Raw genomic sequence first — 20,995 nt, 5'->3', positions numbered from 1 at the left:
ATGCAGCTCCCAGTGACGTGGTTTAGTAGTGGCCTTGGCAGTGCTCGGGTGATGCCTGGAAAATTGCACACCTCATTGCTTCTGAAGGGAAAGATGCTGCCCAGGGCTCAGATAATCTCCTAGGAACTACAAACCACCTACCATCCGTGCATCAGGTCTCATCCCCACAGAGAACCCTGGGGACAGCATCGGCCTGAGAATTTGCTGTCGCCCCACTGGAAAGGTTTGGCATGATGAACACTTGAGGCTTGATCCTTCTCCCACGGAGGTACTTATCTGGGGGTAAAAACAGTGGCCTATTGCATCCTCACAGCCACCACATCTCAACTGGTAGCATAACTGGAGCTTCCATCTCTGCTGTTCTCCTCCAGCTTCCTCAACAAAAAGAGGTCTGCAGGCATCTACTCTAGAGAGCAGGCAATTAGACTTTAGTTAAAACAAACTAACCACTTGAAAGTAGGCAAAACCTCGGCTGCTGTGATAAAAACGAGATTACAGACATATCATTCATTAACTATGCCCAGATTGCAATCTTGGTTACTCTTGCTTAATTGAATAGTTTAACCACAATACTAGCTGTTCCCCAAATATTTGTACATTGGATACCTTGCCTCCAGTGAGGCAGTGAGTTAGATGCACTTCCATCTTCTCCTGAACAGCAGGAGAATATGCTTTGTCTGAAAGCAAAGAAACATGGCCAGCTCCATGGAAAATGTAGGAAGAGTTTCTGATGTTTCTCATTTTGGAGTCGGCCTTATCTGTGAGTGATGAGTGAACTGTATGCTGGATAAAGCATCTCTACAAGCATCTGTATTAATATGAACAAATCTGTGAAGACAGGAAACCCACAAAAGATGCCTTCTATGGAGGAATCAAAACTCCATGTGGGTTTGTGGCAGAATTTGATTTACAGACGGCCCGGTCTCTCCCCCCTTTTCCTGACCCAACTACAGCCCATTCCCTACCTCTGATCTTTGTACAGCAACCACGGCCCCCTCCTGCTCCTGTCTCCTTTATGCTAACAGAATCAAGCATTGAAAACCCATTTGCTTTGAGGGACGGAAATATCTTATTCCTGGAAGTGCTCAAACATGAGTTGCTGTCCTGTGGATCTGAGAAGAGCCCTAAACCTCCTCCAGAGAGCAGAGGCAAAGCAGAGGAGACCTGAAGACTCTCATGGGAGCAGATGCAAGTGTCACTGATGTGCAGACCTTGGGGAAAGAGGGAGATCTGTGGTTGTTAAATTACTTTAAGTTCTGTAAAAGCAAATGACATTTAGGCAACCACTTCCTTACCTTGTAGCTCCTCATTTATATAGCACACAAGGTGGACCTGCAAGGCTTGTGTGGATTCTCTGGGAGGCACCAGCTATAAATCAGTCAGACACTTTCCTGTGCTTTGACTGATGGAGAAAAGATCTATCAGAACAATGCATTGTTTTAGCCTGCACCAGCACTGAGAACAGAAATTGGCAGAAAATGAAGTCAGGTCTTCTCCCAGCACATGTGCAGAGGAGAGGCTGGATTGCAGGTTCTGGACTGGACTTCCAACGCCAGTCAAAATACTGCAGTATCTCACAGGCGCCGGGGTGTCTGTCCTCAGATATTTGGGCTCTGCTTCATTTGGGGAACTCCCCCCGACTTGCATGAATAATTTTTGCACAGCTCCAGCTGTTGCCCACCACAACCTTGTCCTTCTTCCTCCCCACCAGAAGACACAGAACTTCTACTTACTGATTTCACAGCCCCCCTACCATGAGTGAGCCTAGGGAGTGAGATGGAGAGCACACATAACTCCCACTACTGAGGCTTGCACCACATCTCCCAGATATTGGCATTTTCCAAAAAAGAAAGACACCAACAAACTCACACTGAGCTCATTCTGAGGATTCTTTATTGCTTTCACAAGTGTATCTTTCCAGTAGTTTCCCAAAAGCTTGTGAAAGACACACACAATCTGTTGATTACACATCATCTTCAGGAATCAAGTAAATGCATGCTTGAAGGCAAAGTCATGTTCACTGGCGGCTTCCATCTGAATGCCCCTAGTCAAACAGTGGTCAGAAGAATTGTGGGAAAGCAAAAAGAATGGTAGCAATGGGAGCAGCAATTTAAATGGCACGATTATGATGCCCTCCTCTGAAATGTAAGACTAGCTAACTTGTCCATTTGGGCTGGCCTTTCCCTGTTGCAGAAGAGACAGAGAGACTGAAGCTTTTACCATACTGTCCGTTTGACATTCGCCCACGGAGATTTCTTCATTCCCTGAGCTGCTTTCACATCACTCCACTCCAGCTTTATGTCTGGAACCTCATCTTGAGGCTCGGGATCCTCACGGACAGTCCCCTCAGGCAGCGCCACAACGATGGGCAGAGGGCCCTGCTCCTCACGGAACTCCACTACACAGAGACTCTTCTGGTTCGCTAACTGCTGGTGAGTCTCCTGGGAGCAGGAGAGAGAACAGAAAACCAAAGCAATGATACACAACGATAATCTACTTCAGATCAACCTCTACATGGTATATGGGGTAAGAAAAGAAACGTTAATTTACTAATAACAGTTTAAACACTGTGTAAATTAAACTACTTCTTAAGCTCATCCTCATGGGTTTCAGATGAGCTAACTGCATAAGCAGCAAGAATTTAGAGAGTTACACTGCAGACACACTAGCATGACAATGCCATCCTAGAGGATGCTTCTGGAAAGGATGAAGCCAGAAAAGGAACATCCTACTAATATGGATTCATGCTGGCATGTTAGTAACGTGCAGGAACGTCTTTATATGGATATAAATGTTGCTTTGACAACAGTAAAGTGCTTATTACTGCCCTAATAGGTAATATTAGCTAATGATACGAATTTAACATTATCTTCAACTAAACCTCTTCCTCACACACAAATTGTTTTGTTAACACTCAGAATAACAGTTCACACAATAAATGTCTACAGGGAACAGGAAACTTTTCCTATCCAGAGAAGTCAAGAAGATATATCAAGTGCTTATCTCAAAGCAATCACAGAATCAACCAGGCTGGAAAAGACGTTTAAAATTATCAAGTCCAACCGTTACCCCAGGTTTGCCAAGGCCACCACTAAACCATGTCTCTAAGGGCCTCATCTATACATTTTCTGAACACTTCCAGGGATGGCGATTCCACCACTGTCCTGGGAATCCTGTTCCAATGCCTGATCACCCCCTTGGAGAAGAATAATCTATACAGCAGGCCCTTCTTCTATTCTTCTATTCATTCTGTGAAAGACTTCTCAGAAACAACACACTGAAAATATTATATGCCAGACTTCTTCAAGTCAGACTAACCTCAGATACTGGTAAGAACCTGCAACTATCTCATTAGGCAAAGAGGATCAAAACCCCTCCTCTCCTGAGGCTAAACTGAAAGAGCTGGCTAGGACAGGGTGACAGATTTGATAACTATAGCTTTGCAGGGCTACATCGGGAGCGTTAAGCAGCTAAATCCTGGCAGCTACCAAGGCTCTACATCCAAACGAGATAACCAGGAATTTCCAAAGGACTGACTCATCCTAAGGCTGGTGTTCAAAGGAATGATGAAATGCTGCATGTTGGATCTTTCCATCAACTACAGGCAGCTGGCTCAGAGAGAGCCATCTCCATTGTGAGCACTTTGAGTTAGAGGAAATGATACCACCTCCCTGACTTATTTTAGGGATCTTAATTATACTAGCGACAGAAGCAGCTGTGATGTTCAGTCCTTAGGCAATGAAAACTTACATTGCAGACAAACAAGCAGCTGCAAGCAAAGCTGGGCCACAACTTCCTCTGCCCATGACTTTTCAAATATCACCAAAAATACTACAAATGAAAGCCCAGAAATTCAGATGTCCCCTGGAGACACTTGGTTGTGGAAAAGGTAGCATTACATGCAGCTGTTTCTGAGTGGATAACTTCAAACTGAGACAACTCACATTCTGATTTTGTTTGCTCTCTGCAAAATTACTTAATTTTAAATCTACAATATAAACTGTGTGACCATGAAGTATTACAACATCAGTCTTGTCCTGTCCCCGGACCTGATGTATAGAATCACTAAGAGTGCACTCTACCTGTTGTGTCAAGCCTTTAAAGAGCGCTCTGGTAATGTTAATCAAGTTTTTGGATCCAGAAACCTTGGCGTACATGTCTTTAATGCCAATTAGTTTGCAGATGGTGATGATAGCTCGGTGGCAATGAAGACCATACCCTGGGGGAAAATATAAATTAGCATTATATGATTATTTGTAAGCATTCAACTTAGCTAAGGGAGAAGAGAGAACTAAGACATCTTCTTAGTTATTTTTGTCTCCTAGCACATTAGAACGCGTTATATCTTAAAAATGGCAAAACCATTCTGATAACACCATTCTTCCCAGGCTTTCCTGCCATGTCAACATAAAAATCATGTGGTTTTTTGTACTAAATATACCTTACTTAACATAATGCAGAACAAAATGAAAGTGTCACCATCCTAACTCAAAGCAAAACCATAAATAATGCAACCTGAAGAATTGTTTAGTACGGCAAGTTTGGGTAGTATTCCTTAGAAGTACCATTGGCAACTTGAGAAGAATCTTCCAAAAACATACCCTCCCATCCTGGGAACATTCAGCAAACAAAAGGCAATTCCCTTTTCCCACTCAGCAGAAAAATAACACTAGTACTTCCTAATGATACTGATAACAACAACACGAATAACGTATTACCAGAGAAGGAAGGTGACAAGTTTGCCTAAAAGAGCATTAAAAGAAAGCCACTAGAACGGTAGAGGATCCAAACATAACTGAATTTCAACCAAGACTGTCTCTTCTAAAAATCAGTACCTACACAGCTTCAAAACCACTTCCTTTGCAATTTCAGGTGATCAGCTGCTGAATAACAGCTTCAGTAACTCCTAAGCATGATAAATCTGACCTTAAAGTCCTGATTCATATACACGATGGAGTGATTTAAACTGGTCTCCTATGGTGAAGTTACTGCTCAAAACAGCTGGTGTGCTCAAGCACTTCTGTCCTTTGGCCATCCTTTCAGAAGGACCCAGCAGTAGAAGCCATGTCAGTGTCTCTCATTCCCAGGCAGACTGCTGTTGGATGAGAGGACTACAGTGCCTTCCTAAAGTCTGAGATTGTGCTTAAGACCTCTATCAGACACACAGAAGGCAGAGAAAATTGGAGAGGAAAGGAAAACGGAAGTCCAAGTCCATGGGCAACGATGTTCCAATAGAAAAGTCCAATCTAAACACAGAACTGCTGGGAAAGAGGCAGTGTACCCACTGGCACTGGTATCTCTTGCTGCTCACAGGCCTTTGAGTAACCAGATAAAACCGACCACATTTTCATTTTATGCAGCTCTTAGTAAGCAAAGCTTTGAGCAGTGGAAGTGGGATGAGGCTGCCTGCAAATTCAGGAAGGCATCATGGCACTGACTCAGACCAAATTCACACTTGGCAGTTGATCTCTCCAAAATGTGAACCTGTTCCTTGCCTTCTGACTAAGCAACAGCAATTCACCAGGCTCCACAGTTTATGCAAAATAGAACAGGCTCTAGCCACCAGCCAAGAAAAACTCATGCTTTTCCCCTTCAGCTTACAAAAGCCAGTAGGATACTATGCACTGCCAAGAAAGTAAGATGGCACAGATTATCAAGGTACTGTGCTGAGACATCACTTCCTTTCTCCTGGCCCAGCAACTGGCATGAATTAAATTTGCTATTACATCAGCAGCACAGCATGAAGGATGGAATGGAAATAAAGAAGGTAACAGTCTCCTTGGAGCTAAAACTACTGGAAACACAGCAAAACACATTTCTAGGAAAAACAATTCTTTTAATCAAGCTTAAAGAGCAAACAACTGTTGCAACACTTACTTGCTTTCAACTTAATTGTTCAAAGTAGTAAGATCATAAAAAAAAAAAGCCAAATTACAAGCCTGTAACTGTAGCAACTTGAAATTTTGTAGGTGACTGGAGAGGACAGACATAGTTCAAAATCCACAAACACAATGGAGGTTTGCATATTATCTGCATCCATCTCCACCATAGAGTGTTATATTAGCTCCAATGCATAATTGTAATACATTAGCAAATGGTTTCTTAGACTTGTCAGATTTTAATGAAGGAGTTATTTTTTGAGGAGTCTAAATTTGCTCTCTTGTACCCTGGAGAGTTTTGTTTCACATAGCCTAGCTCTATTAGTCTTTAAAAATTGGTTTGTGATAGTTCTAATGTATCTTACTTAAAAGCTGAAAAGCAGGTTATTGATTAGTCCACTCTGGGGGACAGTCTTGCTGCTGAGTAAGTAAGGAAAAAAAAGTCTATTCCAGTGCTGCATATTTTATTGTGCCAATATGTCTCTTTTTCTTTTAACCTATAATCAGAAACTATAACCATCCAAAGCCATTTGTTCTGTCATTTGTTCTGCCTATCCCTCACATGTGCAATTTAATTTTCGCCTTATGTCTGACCTGACCACTAGAGGCGATGTCCCACCTGAAGCAATTCTGAAAGGAAAATTTCCTTCTCCAGCGTACAGAACAGCCTTCCCTTTTAGTTACTATAATGGTGAAGGGAAAACCACAATGGCTAGAGCATTAACAGTGCTGGGGCCACAATGTTTTATATATGGTGAATGCAGAACTGTTTTGGTAATGAGCAAGCAGGTGTGGTGGAAGGTGTTCCTGCCCATGGCAGAGGGGCTGAACTGGATGGGCCTTCCAACCCAAACCATTCTGTGATTCTGTGATTTCAAAAATACTGTTTTCTATGCTACAAGACAAAGTCAAGTTTTAGACACAATTACAGTGAATGACCTCTGAAAAGCTGTTTGCCAAAGATTCATTTTCAGTGCCCTTTAAAGCACTTAATTTCTGGCATTTTTATTGTGCTTTTCTCTCATCTGATCTCAACCAGGCTTCTGCAGATTGTTAATACATAAACCAGAAGCCAGTCCATCAGTCACTGAACAAAATTTATTCTGAACACAAAAGCAAAGGATTCCAACTGCAAACTCCAGATGTGGAGAAAAAGTTGGGGTCAGACACTTTTAACTGGTCTGGCAAGGCATGCTGCCTTACTGCAGTTTAATTCAGTGAGAGCTATGTAAGAGAAAAGGCTCATCTAAAATGTAAAACATATTCTTGCACCAAAAAAGATACAAAGGTAACCAAAAGTAGTATTTAAAATTTATCCCTCCTATAATCTAACACAAACTGTCAAGGAAATCTACGTTAGATTTTCTGGGTAGCTACAAACAAGACTTTGGAAGTACAACACCCACTTTATATATCTACACTAAGAGGCTAGTAGTTCACATTCACATGCTCACTTTACATTACTTTTTTAGCTTGGATATTCACTTGTCTAATACGCAATCCTGACAATATGATGGGGTTTTTCTCCACTTTGCAGGGACAAGGAATAAATTTAAGAAAGGAACGTTTAACAGTGACTTCACCTTTTCTACTGAAACATTAGGCTTCGTTGTGATCATTTGCTAAGATAGCTGCCTGAGTCCTATGTACAGGAACTGGAAATAAACTGCCAGCTGTAATTATGCAAAGTGAAAGGCACCAGCATACATAACCATACAGCTGTAATGCCAGGAGTGAACAGAGGGTATGCCTTAAGTCTACATATGCCTAATGTGAAAACTATGAATAACTGCAATTGCTTATACCTATTAATTACAGCTACAGGGTATCAGTGCTGGGCTTCACATCCACATAAGTGTATCTGACACTGCTCTGCGTTTCTCCTTATTAATTCACATTAGGAACTAATTTACAGTACTTAGGAGTGTATCGATGTGGTTAGCAGAGTAGTCTCATGACTACTGTAATTCTAAAGTCAAATCAGAGATGAAGATTAAGCGCTGTCCACACTCCAAAAGGTAGCATATTCTACAGCACAGATGAGCAATACCCCTGGTAGACTCCATCCAGCTGGCATGTGCTATAAACAGGAGTGATCTGGAATGGTGGCAGACACGAAGTCCAGGGCCTGCCTCATGTTAAATCTTGTTCTGTAGTATGTTCACAAGTCATTTAATTGTTCTAAAATTACAGCCAGCTCCTGCTGCCACTATGGATCCTCCCCTTAGAGTACAGCACAAAAGCCTGTCAGAGATTAAGGTAAAATCAGCAAGAGCTCTATCTATACCACCCCTTAAAAACTCAGTTTTGCATAGATACATAAGGTTACAGCTTGTTTTCAAGTCATGACCACATAATGAGGCCTCCCTCCCACACATACAATTTATCTACAAAACTTTGCACACTAATCTAACATTACACTTCTTAATAAGGCCAGCGATGCCTGCTGTCCAGAGCACATTGGACATAAGCACAGTTTTTTCTTGACGTCAAACCTGTTTCAGGAAAAGTACAATCTAGTTCCATCAAACAGGGAAAATACTCATTAAATGGAAAAGTGTTTCCTGATTTTTGAAGGATGCTTAGTTATATATGAATGTGTTGTCTGTGTGTTGTGTATCAGGCTGGACAGATACTCAGATAAAGCAAAGAACTTAGCCAAAACTGGTAGCAACAAACTACCAAGGCTAAGGTGGTAATGTGACAGAACAGGACTTGTATTCTGACACAGGTCAGTGTGATACTCTCACAAACAAGCTAGGGAAATAGAACAAAGCAAAATCATCATTAAAGTTTGCATCCCCCATTTCCTGCAGTCTGCTGACAGGCCAAGAAGTGAACGGGGCAGGGACCTGGTGACACAGGACACAGAAAAGCCTGAGGTACTGGAGGACACAGGAAACTACAGGCTAATCAGCCTCACCTAGATCCCTGGGAAACTGATGCAACAACTAATACTCAGGAACCATTTCCAGGCATATGATGTATGAGAAGGTGGTCAGGAGGAACTATGCTTAGGAAGCATGAAAGAAAACGACAAATATTGCTCCCACCAGCGTTAGAGGCACAAGCCCTGATTTACAGCAACAAAACCATGTCATCATCAGCAGGTATTTCTAATGAAAAACAAGCGATCATCTCTTAGCATTTAACACATGGTAAACTAGCACCAAATGATCCATTTCTGAATGGATAATTTCTGAAGGAAATGGATACATTTCTGAAGTGAACAGGCATTGCACAAATTAACTACATCAAATAAATACCTGTCAATAATTGATAAAACTTCAAAATTGCCAGGCAGCTTTAATTACCTTTGTTTTGCTTCTTCATGCGGATGGTTGTTCTTTTAAATTTCACTGTAATGTCATGGTAAACTGGAGGGGAGGAAAAAACCAAACAACAGGCATTACAGCTAAATTCTTCCTTCTAGAAGAGCTTTAGCTCAGCACATTTAAGGAGCACCTTTCTTCTTCAGAACTGTGAATGGGAAGTTGGGTTTACTCTCCTCAGAATTCTTCAATAATAATGACTAGTTGAGGTAAACTTCTGGCACAGATCAGGAATGTTTACACATCCGTGAATACTGTGTTACTATTGTATACAAAACCAAGCTTCACCTGAAAAATGTGACGTGTGTTTATCTCCAATAAACCTTATCTAGCTTTGAAGTGAGCTCACGTGATACAATTTAGTCTTTTTCCACATACTCAGATTTTTCTAATAATTCAGCTTTTAACCTAAGATTTCACCAAAGGCTTCAGCACTCTTGGATTTTCCATAAGAATATTTACCATTCTTGTCTTCCTGCTTCTCTCTGCTTCAAAACGAAGCCCAAACTCGTATCTTCTGGTGGGTGGCTGTTATATACATCTGATTCAGTGGTTCAGCTTTTGCACAGTGGATTCTAGCACTGCAGTCAAGATGGCTCATAGAGGACCTCCATGTTAAGTAGAACGTAAAGCCTGGTGGAAATGCCACCAGTTTTTAATCAAATCCCTAAATGGTGTGCAGTAATAATACTCGGGGAATAGATGTGTGAAGGTAACTGCAGTTTTGTATTTGTAAGCTGGTTTTATTATACTGAATATTTACTACACAATGACTTGGTTATTCATATACTCTGTAAGTTACTATCTTTCAATTTTTTTGATAACTGAATATTTGGTGTTCTGGTGCCATGTCTGACATCAGAGAGGACTTGTGTGATATTAAACTGAATTAACAGAAAGCAACCATGAAACATCAGACTGACTTCTCCACCCCACATTCTCCCTGGCTTTGTGCTGGGCTTTGTCAGCAAAGCCTATTGACATGGATGGACTCAACAGGGAATCATCTCTGACATACAAAGGGGAAAAGCATAGAGGAGTTCACCATGGAGAAGAGATAAACCACATATCCATTCTAGTTAATGGCAATTTATTTTACACAGGGATTGACAAAGTATGTACTCTGACATGACCACCATCTAGCTAAAAAGAGTCTGGAGCTGAAATTTCACACAGCTTGCTGAAGAAGCAAAATAATGCATGAATAATACTAATACAATGCATCAGATCAGACAAGTTTTAGTTAACATCTTTTTATGCTTTGTAACAAGTTGCAGTCAGTTCTTGTTGGCATATTCAGTACTTATTTAGAGTCTAAGAAAATCATAATACTTACTAGTGTGGTCCTGATACCGCTCTATAAAATGTAAGCCACGTACTGCTTTATTCTTTGCCTGGGGAATAAAAGCAGAAAACATTCTTTTTTTCTTGATTTTTTTCTGCAGAAGATTGGGAATCTACCACTGTTCACTCAACTAGACAATAAAAAATACCAAGGAAGAAACCTTTGGAAACAGGATGGCTACATCTAATACATTTATTTTATGGAAGTGAAAATGTCCTCTGTAAAGAACTGCTTTCTCCAACAAGATTTCATATTTTTTGAAAATTCTCAATACAGTAACAACTTTATCAAACTTTGTGTATTTTAGCATTGCTACATTGATAGCTTAGTTGAGCACTGGACAAGTAACATTTAGAAGTCTAAAGGAGCCTTTAATATGGTCATTATGCATGTGTAAGAGAAATTTTCTACACACTAACTGTATAAACAGATTGTATGTCATATAGTATTGGAAACAAGTGACCATGGGGCATATGCCATAGAAAAGGGAGCAGAAATAAAGAGTGCATTAGGAAAATCTCATTGCAAAGCAACCTCATTATGTGTGTCCAAAGAGCAATGAAACTGGTGAAGGGCCTGGAGCACAAGTCTTATAAGGAACAGCTAAGGGAACTGGGGTTGTTTAGTCTGGAGAAAAGGAGAGTTAGGGGAGGACTTATCTCCCTCTACAGCTACTGAGGTTGTAACGAGGTGGGTGTTGGTCTCTCTTCCCAAGTAGCAAGTGATAGGATGAGAAGAAACAGCCTCAAGTTGTGCCAGGGTAGATTTAGATTGGATTTTGGGAAAAATTTCTTCACTGACAAGGTTATCAAGCATTGGAACAGGCTGCCCAGGGCAGTGGTTGAGTCACGAACCCTGAAGGTATTTAAAGGCATGGTGCTTAGGAACATGGTTTAGTGGTGGAGTTGGCAGTGTTAGGTTTATGGGTGGACTCCAAAACCTTAAAAGTCTTTTCCAACCTAACGGTTCTATGATTACTTGTATCAAGGCCGACAAATCATGTATATGGACTTACTTCTTTGCATATACTACAAAAGATATTGACCGTAAAGAAAAAAGTGCAGGTATGAATTATACGTGCTTGTCATCAAGCAACAAGTAATCCAATCAACATACTTTCCGTAAAGCATTCATCCTGTCACCTGCTTTCCCCATTGCAAAACCTGCAAGAAAGAAAAGAGTCACTTTATTACTGAGAAATAGCTGAGGCAGGACCTTCATAAGGCAAAGGGGAAAAAACAGAATTTCATGACCACGTTTAGTATCTGTTATTTCCATGCCACTGCACAGATCATACTCGGAAAATGGTCCAGAGAAAACCACAGAAACCATAGAAAGTAACAGTTTAGGAGTTATGAATACCTAATAATTGAATGCCAATTGCTTGTTGTCAAATGAAACAAATGCACTTTATTATTTCTTTTGTGTATTTGTCCAAACTTGTACCAAATGACTGAATAATGGTGACTGTTTCAGCCAAAAACAGTCCACCTTTCTGCTTGAAAAGAAAGAAGGGAATGAAGAAAACCAAAAGGAATCTGATGCAGATAAGAGCTCCAAGACCCTAAAAGCAACGCAGACTGGGTTTCTAGTAGTGAAACAGACAGTACCAAATCCAGGTTTGTACAGAATAGTGCATCTGTAAAAAAATGCATGTCTGCAGAACAGAGAGCACAGGGTCTGTTTTGACTGCCAGTTTACAAACTGCTACCTAATCTCTCTGAACCCTCAGACCTACTCCTATTTACCAGGTCAGCTGTGGTAGTGACAAAGAGATTTCACAGCAGTCTCAGAGTATCTGCAGCCAGCTCAGAGCAGCACATCAACTGACTGTATGGAATGAATCAGAGGATGTGACAACCATTTTCACTAACTGTAGTCCAACAATGTCAAGGTAGACTGAATGAAAATCATTTCATTTCGAATCTGCAGATCTAGCTTCTTTGGTCTTTTGATACAAAACATAGCGTCCAAATGAATGCATACATAGTTTGATCATAAATCTTACTTTTACAGATGAAACTCAAACCTCACAGATATTTCAATATTGCGCAGTAGAAAAAAGGGGTTTTTTTTTGTTAAGTATTAAAAGTCCCTTTAAGTCACCCTGCCTCCCAAAGTCACAGAATCACAGAATCACAGAATCCCAAGGGTTGGAAGGGACCTAAAAAGATCATCCAGTCCAACCCCCCTGCAAGAGCAGGGTAACCTACAGTACATCACACAGGAACTTGTCCAGGCGGGCCTTGAATATCTCCAGTGTAGGAGACTCCACAACCCCCCTGGGCAGCCTGTTCCAGTGCTCTGTCACTCTTACAGTAAAGAAGTTCTTCCTGATGTTAACGTGGAACTTCCTATGCTCCAGTTTACACCCATTGCCCCTTGTCCTATCACTGGATATCACTGAAAAAAGCCTAGCTCCATCATCCTGACACCTACCCTTCACATATTTGTAAACATTGATGAGGTCACCCCTCAGTCTCCTCTTTTGCAAGCTAAAGAGACCCAGCTCCCTCAGCCTCTCCTCATAAGGGAGATGTTCCACTCCCTTAATCATCTTTGTGGCTCTGCGCTGGACTCCTTCAAGCAATTCCCTGTCCTTCTTGAACAGAGGGGCCCAGAACTGGACGCAATATTCCAGATGCGGCCTCACCAAGGCTGAGTAGAGGGGGAGGAGAACCTCTCTTGACCTACTAACCACTCCCTTTCTAATGCACCCTAAGATGCCATTTGCCTTCTTGGCCACAAGAGCACATTGCTGGCTCCTACCACAAACAGTGATTAACTTGGTATCTTTTATATACAGTAGATACACATACCTGCAGCTCCTTTACCATTTCCAATAGCCACCAAGGCACGTATTGATTTTTTTCTGCCTTCCTTCGCATTCATAGAAAACACATTTCTCACCTGAAGAAAAAAAAAACACAAACCAAACCACAAAGCATTTTGTGATGGCACAGTCCAATTCTTTCTGTTTGTTTGTTTGTTTTTAAAGAGATTCAGTTTACCAAAAAGTAATTAGAGGTCTGTGATGAAGCCATACAATATAAACTTTGTCATCTGCAGGTGGCACACTGGCTTCAAGGCATTAAGTATGTAAAGGCTGCTAGAAGTCTATACTCAGACAAAGAAGTTAGCTCAATAAAAGTTCCATTAAAATATTCTCTTTTGTATTTAGCTGCACAACAGATAATGGTTCTACTGCTGCGAGCTTCACATGTGATTTCAACTGTGATGAAAAAACATGGAAAAAAATGGAAGTGACATTAATATCTCACTGCCCCCCTCACGTTTTAACATATTCAGAAGCACTCAGAGGAACTATTCAGGGCGTGTTGTTGCTTAACATGAGTTAGCACTGAAATCTACTTGCAGACTGCAGAAGGCAGTCTCATTACTGAGATGACAGCTGCTAAAAAGACTTCATTTAAGAAAGCGGAAGAAGAAAATGGTATTCCATGCCTGGAACTAGAAATATTTTCAGAAACTCTGCAAGAAATTCAAGCAAGAGATGCTATTTAGTTTGGAGTGGAGGGACACAACAACTGGGGAGATAGATGGCCCTATGGTTAGCATTCTGGAAACCTAAATTTGCTTCTGCCTCTGCTACAGACTCCCCGTATGTGACTAGAGGCAAGTCACTGCATTATAGTCTCCCACCCTGAATGACCTAATATGTCACCCATGATCCTGTCCAACTGGCTCCTGTTCTAGTGTCCTTGGCTTTGTTTACATAATTGAATATATTTTTAACATATAGATACATACTTTCATATGCAGATAATATACTGTATATAATAAATTATATACATTTATCACATATAATGTAATATAATATGCATAGTATACAAAAAAATACATACACATATAAAATAACATACTGGATATTGCTTGACTGTGTCTCAGAATTACCAGTCACAAGATACAACTTACTTAATGGCTCATTTCTTTCTCTCAGATGCATCAGGGCCTACTTTCTTGAAGCCTCAATATGATTTCCATAATTTATCACAACAGCTAAATTAAACATGCATTACTGATACATGAATTAAGCAGTGTGCCCCCTTTTGCCCTATATGTAATTCTTCAGTAAGACAGTCTTGTTGTACTGTTATATCTGAAAGCAGGCTATTATACAATACTTGGTCATGGCTTAAACATGCTTCCTGAAATTCATACACCCCCACCCACCCAAACACCCCCTCCCACCCCAAAAAATTCCACTGAGACCACAAGGTACAGATTAGGAATGAACACTTCTGAAAAAATCCACCCTGCTTTCATTAAAATAAAGATAGTGTTAAATTCAAGGTGCGCATATATTCTGGAGAGCACTTTAAAGAAAGATCATCTTTGCTAATGGCTTATTCCGAGCTATTTTTATTTCTGCAATCTTACTGCTTACAAGTACAGGCTAAAAAACCAAGCCCCCTAAGATGAAAGTGCCTGTGGAAATAGGCTATTTACAGAAAATGCAAAATGATTATGAAAGAAAGAAGAGAGGGAAGCAGAGTGATCTCCCCAGGATCATCAAGAGCATACTCTTTTTGTTTTGCACATATTTTTTGTCTTCCACTGCCAATCTGAACAAGCTCTTGTAAAAACCCCAAAGTTGGCATGCGTATTGTCAAAATTAAAGGACGTGATGTTTGTAGAAATATACTCAAGAATTATTTTTCTCCCTTTCCAGATGGTGGCAATAAAGACACATGCAATGATTTCTCCAGAAGGCTTCCTAAAACTGCACTTGTCAGCTGTTTCTGAGCAGCTCTGAAGGAAAACGTGTTCAGTCACCCATCACAATCAGTGCTACTGAATCTCTCCTGAAACACTGTGAAGGCCTTTCAAGCTTGATCATGTACACAGACAGCTATGACTACTGAACAACACTGTCCTTAGATTCTCCCTGCAACAGCCCCATGCCATCAAATAAACAATGCTCTTCTGGATGCTCAGCAATGCTTCCCTTCCATCTTGAAAATAAAGCATGCAGCTGAAAGCCTATCATTAAACTGCACTGGAATTAATTAATATACAATGAAACAGCGTGACACTTTTAAAACAGCATGGCCTCTGAAAAGTGACTGAAACTAAGACACAATTACCCCTATTTACTAGATTGCCACTCAAGCTGGATTTAACAACAATTCTTTAAATTTGAAAACAGATGCATGCTCAAGCTTAATCACAGAGTACCTCAAAATGACTGTTGCCCTGCATCCATTATCCAGTGGTCAGAATGCAAATTCACCTAGATCTCTCCCTTGTTCTCCCTTTGGTTCCTGCCCCAGACATCCCATACATCTTGTGTAATACTGAAATGCTCTTCCCCTGCATCCCAAAATGTGTCCCCTACTCCTCAGCAGTAACCCCCCCCATAGTCTGTAGCATGCTCTGGAAAGCCTCATCTTAACAGATATTATCGCTGGACCACGGGGCAAAGGCTACTCCAGTGCAGCCTCAGGAGAAGCCAAACAGCGTGTCTGTTTCTCTCAGTCTGTAATTCTGGTTCCCCTGCCTGCCTCTGTTATCCTCTGGTCTGTGCAGATGAGACACCAATGCAGTTACAGCTCTCCTGTGATGGTCTTGGGAGGAGTGCTGGTAGGGTATTACTTGGGTTCCTCTACCTGCTATTGCCCCTGCACTCCTTTGTGTGTGGGCAGAGAGGTCTTTTACCACATAACCCAACAGTAAGTACTCTCTACATCTTGGTCATAAGTAGAATGATTTTCTCTTGATGAATTTGATTCGGTAGCTATAACCTTTGAGAAGCAGAAAGATTAGAACCAGCGGTCCTGCTCACAGTACGTCCACCCCTCAAGTACTCAAGGCAGTGGAGAAACTGCAATACAGAAAATTATCTGAACTCCTCTACCACTCACTCATCAAAACAGATGAAAGTTTTTGACCAGGCACTTGAAGTGTTTTTCATACAGGTTGAGTCATCACAGCTCTGGGATAAACCCCAAATGCAGTTCTCATCCAAATTAATGAGCCCAATCTGCAGAGAAACTACTGACTAAACTACAGTTAGTGCTGACAGTTTTCCCGTCACACGTGTGAAAGTCTCTGTTACATAACTCATTAGGAAAAATACGACAGCTCATATGCCCTACTGACACAGCATGTTGTCTAATGTGGCTTCATACTGCAGCTCACATCTGAGTACAGATCCTTTGGATTAACCCCACAATAATGCATGCTCAAAGCCACACTACATCAGAAATGGCTTTGTTTCCTTTTCAAATGATGATCCATCATCATGCCAAATTATAACTCACTTAAAAGCTTCTGAATGTTCCAAATGCCAATTATTTCATCCATACAGGCTGAGAGGTAAAAAGAGATAGAAGATTTAATTATTTAATCAACAGAACCAGTGTAAGGTAGCTTTCCCAAATGCTACTTCAGAGGTAGGACAAAATACTTGAGAAGTCCAAGAATATCAGAAATGAATTCTTGCACACAGCTCTGACCTCTCGTTCTTTCCTCTGACAGGTTGCTTCAGATGCTATCTTAGAAACTGTCTGAAATTTTCATTGTCAGTCTAAAGACACTGTCAGTATCATCCAGGGAACACAAAACTTTCCTGTAGTTTTAAAAGCAAAATCTAGAGCTCCAATACCCCGGAAGTATTTTTGAGCCAATATCTCACTTGAAATAAATTATTACTCAGACAGTATCCTGTCTACCACATGATTTTTCAGTCAAAGATGTCAAACAATGGATCTCAGACACTGTAATTTCATGCATCATTTCCTTTTCACGAGCCTTTTTTAATGCACCCTTTGCAAAAACAACAGCTAGAAAACTATTTCCAATGACTCACAAAAAGAAACGAAGGGTTTAGACCACATATTAAGGAATATTCTTTTTGTTACAAGTAGCAAATCTACCAAGATTAATTTTGTGGTCTTAAAATAAATATGTTCTTGTGGGGTTTCTATTACTTCATGGAAAATCGAAACTATGGTCTTATACTCCCTATGAACAATCCCCTGCTGCAGCTAGACAGTTTATTTTTGTCCAGTGGATGCAGAACAAAGGACTGCAGAGTGATAGTTTGTAACTCTCTTCTGTGTTCATATTCCCTACAGTTGCATACATTTCTGTGGCAAGACATTTAGGAATACTTAAGAGAGGTTCTTCATATCATTTTGACCCAACAAACCAATGTTTTTTTATCTCTGCTTTCCACATGCCAACATAGAGCTACTGTTTCTAAGGCAAGTTAATGCTCCTGCTCAGATTTTGGTTAACATGCAGCTCATACGAAGGCCTGATGTATGCTGAGAGCAGCTCCATGAGGTCAAAGGGAAAGCAACACACAGACGAACATCATGTGGAAGAAGGGCTAAAGGTCGTTATGCAGCCACTGTCACCTGCAGCTTACCATCACCTGCGGTGATCATCCTTGCACACTGACTGCCAGGCAGCCAAATTCAGAATCCCCCAGCTCACAGCAGTTGTACAGACCAAACTTCCAAGCTGGATGGTACTAGTACGTTGGCTTACTCAAAAAGATTTTGAAATGGATCTGACAGCAGTGGACTGCTGAGGTTTTCATGTTTCCCCTGTGACAAAGGAGCAAGGACGAGAATTCTTGCTGTTTAGCAACTATTTCACTCACAGCTGCACAAGTTACAAGTTATGAATTAGAGAACTTTTGACTCAGAAACCTCATGAATTAACTGATGAACTAGTGAATTCACGTTAGGCTAGTCAGTACAAAGGGGATTAGGCACTTGTATGACGTGTTTGTGGTCCTTCCTAGTAAGCTCATAAAATAAAGTTTAATTTCCAGAGTATGCTCCCCTTCATGAAACATTCAAAGGGGCCACTTTCGACCCTTACTGATTATTAGGTCTCACTTTCTAACTCTGATTGCACTACAAGGCAAGTAGTATTATAATTCAGGGTATCATGAAGCTACTTTTTTCACTACATTACCATGGTGACTTTGGAGAAAAATAGAATAAAGATTTATCTGAGGATGGACGATACTTTAACTGGAAAGCACCATTTTGTGTAAGAATGGCATATATCAATTACAGCTGTAAATTTTGCTTACCACTATTATGACATTGTGTTAAATGTAAACAAGGTAGTAAATACTACCTCCAGTTCTATTCACAGAAGTTCTTATGTGTAATGTATGAATAAACAGGAAATGTGACTTCAGGTTGGCAGGGAAAGAAAAAACAGGTAGCTCAAGTCATCTACTCTAAGTAACATAACAGTCTGTAGGAAAGCCAGAAACAAACCCAATATGCAATCCCTGCTGTTGTTCCTTAACATTCTCAAGCTAGCTTTATCTCTCTGACAACTTTCAGCTCTAATGTACATGAAAATCTGACCTTGTTTTTACTCTATTCTACAAGCAGGGGAAAATCAAGTTTGCTTTTCTGTTTCTACACTATTAAGAAAACACTTTATTAAACAATTTCTCACTTATAGCAAGGGAGCACAGTCTTTTTAGTAGCACAACCACGTCAGTAAGGGGCTTTGTATCTTTGCCCATAAAACAGTAATTTAAAAGTGGCTTTCAGTTTCTTGCTGCAAAGTATAATTCCCCAACAAACACTACTTTAATCTCCTGTAGTGCTGTAAAGATAATGGAAAAGACATACAGAAATAGCATCATGTATGCCATCTATTTAAAATAAGAATGCTAAAAAAGATCTGTTTATTTCAAAACTCATACTTATCAGAAAATTACAGGACTCAGTAATCTTGGGCTCACTACTGGCTTTGAATATACATCTTTTTGCTGCTGCTGCTGCTATTCCGAAAAAAAGAACAACAAAACGAACCAAAAAACAACAACCTATTCCTCTTTCTCAGTTCACATTTGAGAACCTCATAGAACAGTTGAATCTCAGCCTGCTTGTAAAAGCTGTTTTATTACTCAGATACAATAAAGCATTGAAACAATTTTTATAGTACAAGGAAGTACTGCATAGCATTTTGTTGTTTAATGAATTTGACTGCAAATAATTACGTCAGCACAAAACGGCCAGATTTAGTAAATACCTACAACAGTATCCAACTGACAGTCAGTTGTGACATGTCGCAGTAACAAAACAGCCACTTTTCTGCAATGCACCCTTTCAATTAACTGAATGCACTTCCAACTGCAGGACTCATTAACAAAACTCACTTCTTCTATGAGCAGTCCCCATGCAATTCAACATCACAAGTTGTTTTCTAACAGACAAGCTAAAGGCTAAGTGGTCCAAACAGTCTCTGCTCCATCAAAGTCCATAGTGCCCAGTCCACTCCCAAAACTTATTTACTTGAAGGAGCTTTAACAATATGTGTGGGTTTTCCAAACCCCACAAGAATCTACTGTGTGTACAGGTACTCCTGATCTAAGAGGAACTAAAACCACCTGTGTGGTTTTAAACCTGAGAATAATAGATTAATTTTGTGTGTTAAAATAAGAATGCATGAAAAGTGCATGGTGCACTTCAGGACACCTCATTAATGCTCACATAAATGTTCATTTTTATTGCATTTATCGTTCCCAATATAATCCCTAAAATATTACTCAGTGGGAATTTGGTATATAAAAGGGATCACCTAATCCAATTGGATATGACCAGAAGATCACCGATTTTTTTATCCAATAGTGCCATCCTATAAAGGCTGTTTCAGAGAAGCCTGGACATATGCACATCAGCATATGCAATAAAGAACAGAAGCATGCTATTTCTTTTCTATTGAAAGAAACCACTAGTGGCATTAAGTGCAAGTTTGCTACTCATTTTATTTCCTGTCATCTCTAAGCACCAATGACAAATCTGACAATAATATATTAGAGATACTTGAGAAAACAGGAAAAATCTTGATACCGAACTCATTTGTATAGGTTTTATACTCATGTCTGTTTAGATATACATGTCATATATGAACTGCCAGTGAAGGTCAGATCCTTTGATAAATGTTATCTTAAGATTTAGACTGACTGCACTCGCTAATGGAAAAGATACACCTCACTAAAGTAACTTTAATTTGTTCTTGTGCCTACCAGCACCACTTTACACATTCTGTAGAAGATTCTGAAAAGTCAAAGTTGACCTTAAATAGCCATTTGGTTTTAACATAGAGAGTGATCATAGCCAAGATAACAGAAGGGACCCTACAGCCACTCATCTTAGTCCAGGTGCTGGAATGCTAAAAAATTAAAAATTAAAAAATTTTGATGACAAAAAAAGTTTAAAGACAATTGAGGTCTGGCGCCTGGTAAGTGAAGCTGTAGTAATGAGTAAAGTGATGAACAGTCACCTCTATGCATATAAAACTGTAACAACTCACTAGACAGATAATTTCATAGTGATAAAAGCCTGTCAATATTCATATTAAGCAAAGACACACGATGTGCATCTATCACAGAATGTATATTGATTCAGGTTAAGACCTTGGCTCTCAGATGA

The 20,995-nt window shown here is 40.2% G+C and overlaps 1 protein-coding gene across 2 annotated transcripts in view; it reads right to left on the bottom strand.

Annotated features, from left to right (window-relative positions):
• Positions 1–1,876: 1,876 nt before the first annotated feature.
• Positions 1,877–20,995, bottom strand: part of MRPS5 (mitochondrial ribosomal protein S5) — a 41,236-nt gene continuing 22,117 nt past the window's right edge. For both annotated transcript variants that reach the window (XM_065682159.1, XM_065682160.1), the window contains 6 exons: positions 13,376–13,466; positions 11,673–11,719; positions 10,548–10,605; positions 9,194–9,256; positions 4,083–4,219; positions 1,877–2,441 (listed from right to left, as the gene is read on the bottom strand). In XM_065682159.1, the coding sequence (XP_065538231.1) occupies positions 2,217–2,441; positions 4,083–4,219; positions 9,194–9,256; positions 10,548–10,605; positions 11,673–11,719; positions 13,376–13,466 (621 nt within the window). In that variant the 3' untranslated portion in view covers positions 1,877–2,216. The remainder of the gene's footprint in view (positions 2,442–4,082; positions 4,220–9,193; positions 9,257–10,547; positions 10,606–11,672; positions 11,720–13,375; positions 13,467–20,995) is intronic.

This window comes from Lathamus discolor, chromosome 5, assembly GCF_037157495.1.
Source record: "Lathamus discolor isolate bLatDis1 chromosome 5, bLatDis1.hap1, whole genome shotgun sequence".
Classification (NCBI taxonomy): Eukaryota; Metazoa; Chordata; class Aves; order Psittaciformes; family Psittacidae; genus Lathamus; species Lathamus discolor.
This window is presented reverse-complemented; position numbering and strand designations above follow the sequence as displayed.